The sequence below is a fragment of the Poecilia latipinna genome, unplaced genomic scaffold, assembly GCF_001443285.1.
Source record: "Poecilia latipinna isolate Pla-1442-1.1 unplaced genomic scaffold, P_latipinna-1.0 Scaffold910, whole genome shotgun sequence".
Taxonomy (NCBI): domain Eukaryota; kingdom Metazoa; phylum Chordata; class Actinopteri; order Cyprinodontiformes; family Poeciliidae; genus Poecilia; species Poecilia latipinna.
Window position 1 is genome coordinate 216,449 of NW_015113526.1, and position 1,925 is coordinate 218,373.

Genomic DNA, 1,925 nt, shown 5'->3' on the forward strand with positions numbered 1-1,925 from the left:
GCAGACATGTGCATGTGTCTGCGCATGTACAGACATTATAGACTTTATCCAGAGATTTAATTGCAGAGGCAACTAAAATCAATCAATAGGAAATCCTCTCTGAAAATCACCTCCTGGACTCTGAACTAACTGCGTCTTTCTGACTGGAGCTGATGGCCTGTTGAGGAGTCACAGACCTCCTGTCTCCAGGAGGAGACAGGAGGTCTGACAGGAGACCCAACAGGACTCCTCCTGTTGGGTCTGTGACTCCTCCTGTTGAGGAGTCACAGACCGGAGGCTTTGGAGAGTTGCAGTGATCTGTATCTGTCCGTTTAATTTAATTCCAATAAAAACCTGTTTCTCCTGTCTGATGCTGTTTTATTCTTACAAACTCCTCTGTATTTAAAATATTTCTTTAAAAAAGTAGGATACTCCAGTAAAAGGACTAGTGCATACATCTATAGCTTTTCATTTTAAACCGGTAGGATATTCTGATGAAGGAAGTGATCTTCTTGTCGTGTATATAAATTGTTCCAATGCTAAGCTAACCATAACTCTGAGGCTTCACTTCAGCCCCGTCACTCAGATAAAGTTATCCAAAGTATTTAACATGAACAAAACCTGCTGTAGTTTTCTGTTCATAAACATGACGGTAGCAATTTTGGACGCGTAGCACGGATAGATAGGCTTGGCTATCTATCCGTGCTACTGTAGGGAAACCTAATGAGGTAGCTCAGATAGTCAGAACAAGCGAAATCCCGATGAAACGCAAACCCAGCCCGCACAGGGTAAAACGGTTCAGCTGATCGGTTTGCATCAGACGGATCAACTGACTGATGAACCAGCGCAGGTTCCTCTGCAGATGCGACCAGGAGGAATTGGTGAGGCTGAGAGTTCAGACTGTAGCGGAGAAGTGGAGTCGATTCATTTCATTTATTATAAGTTATTGGGGCCTCAGTCAGTGGTTTGTGTCACGACGTACGAGAAAAGGTTGGATGGGATCTGGATTCAGGTTCAACTCGTGAATATTAACTAAACCGCATAAAAATGCAGCTCAATGTTAATATGATTATAATTTGATGGGTAAAAATAGCAGATGGCGGATTTTTTATGCTGTCCGTCAAAATGACGGAGAACAAAAAAGTCCAGCGCTGGTTGTACATATTTAAGCTTCAGTGTTTTTATGTGGAAATATCACCTCTCATATCCGAACTTCGTCTTTGTAAAAGCCTTCTGCTTCCTCCGCGGTATCAACTAGTTCCTTGATTATGTTTTCTGTATCCCAGTGTTAGTTCATTCAGAACCGTTCAGTTAGCAAACCTGCAGGTTCCGAGATGATTCGGGTTTTCCAGCTGGTGCCCGGCAGTCTGAGCTGATGATCGGCCTCTTCCGCCTGAAGGGCGACGCTGTTTATTTCCGCTCGTCTCTCTCTGATGCTGAACCGAAGATGTTTTACTGCAGACTCTCAAATGTTCAGCTACACAGCAGAAACCGCTTCCTAATCGACGATAAACGAGGAAGTCTAGAAGCTAACGATGCTAACATCTCGTTCGCTTCCGCTGGAAGTCCCACACGTAGACTTCCCCCAGAAACAGTTCACATCATTTTAGTTCCGCCGCGGCTTAGAAATATTTTTCCCCTAATTGTTTTTCTTTTATTTTGTTTGCTTGTTTTTGCTTCATCTAAACAACAAAAAAGTTTTTTGGTTGTTGAACAGAGTGTCCCATCCACACAGAGACTGACGGCTTCCTTATTTTACTTTATAGCACATTAAAATAATATTAACAGACAATCAAACATGAATACATTTAAAGCATGCTTCTTTTTCAGAACTGTTATATATTTGGTGTATGTTCAAATTATACATTTATTTCTATATTAGTAAGAAACTCTCTAAAGGACTTCAAGAATAAAATGAGACAAGAAATATTTTGCAAATATAATTA

At 41.2% G+C, this 1,925-nt stretch overlaps 1 protein-coding gene across 3 annotated transcripts in view; it reads right to left on the reverse strand.

Annotated features, from left to right (window-relative positions):
* The window catches only part of LOC106957511 (gastrula zinc finger protein XlCGF57.1-like), a 15,444-nt gene that overhangs the window by 10,632 nt on the left and 2,887 nt on the right, over positions 1–1,925 (reverse strand). The window contains exon 1 of one of the 3 annotated variants that reach the window (XM_015048889.1): positions 1,300–1,574. The exons of 1 other annotated variant lie outside the window; for it this stretch is intronic. Coding sequence is in view for 1 of the 2 variants with exons in the window: in XM_015048888.1 (XP_014904374.1) it covers positions 1,180–1,184 (5 nt within the window). In the remaining variant the exon portion in view is untranslated. Of the gene's footprint in view, positions 1–1,179; positions 1,575–1,925 lie in introns of those variants that run through there. One more of the 3 variants, XM_015048888.1, reaches the window with a different exon arrangement.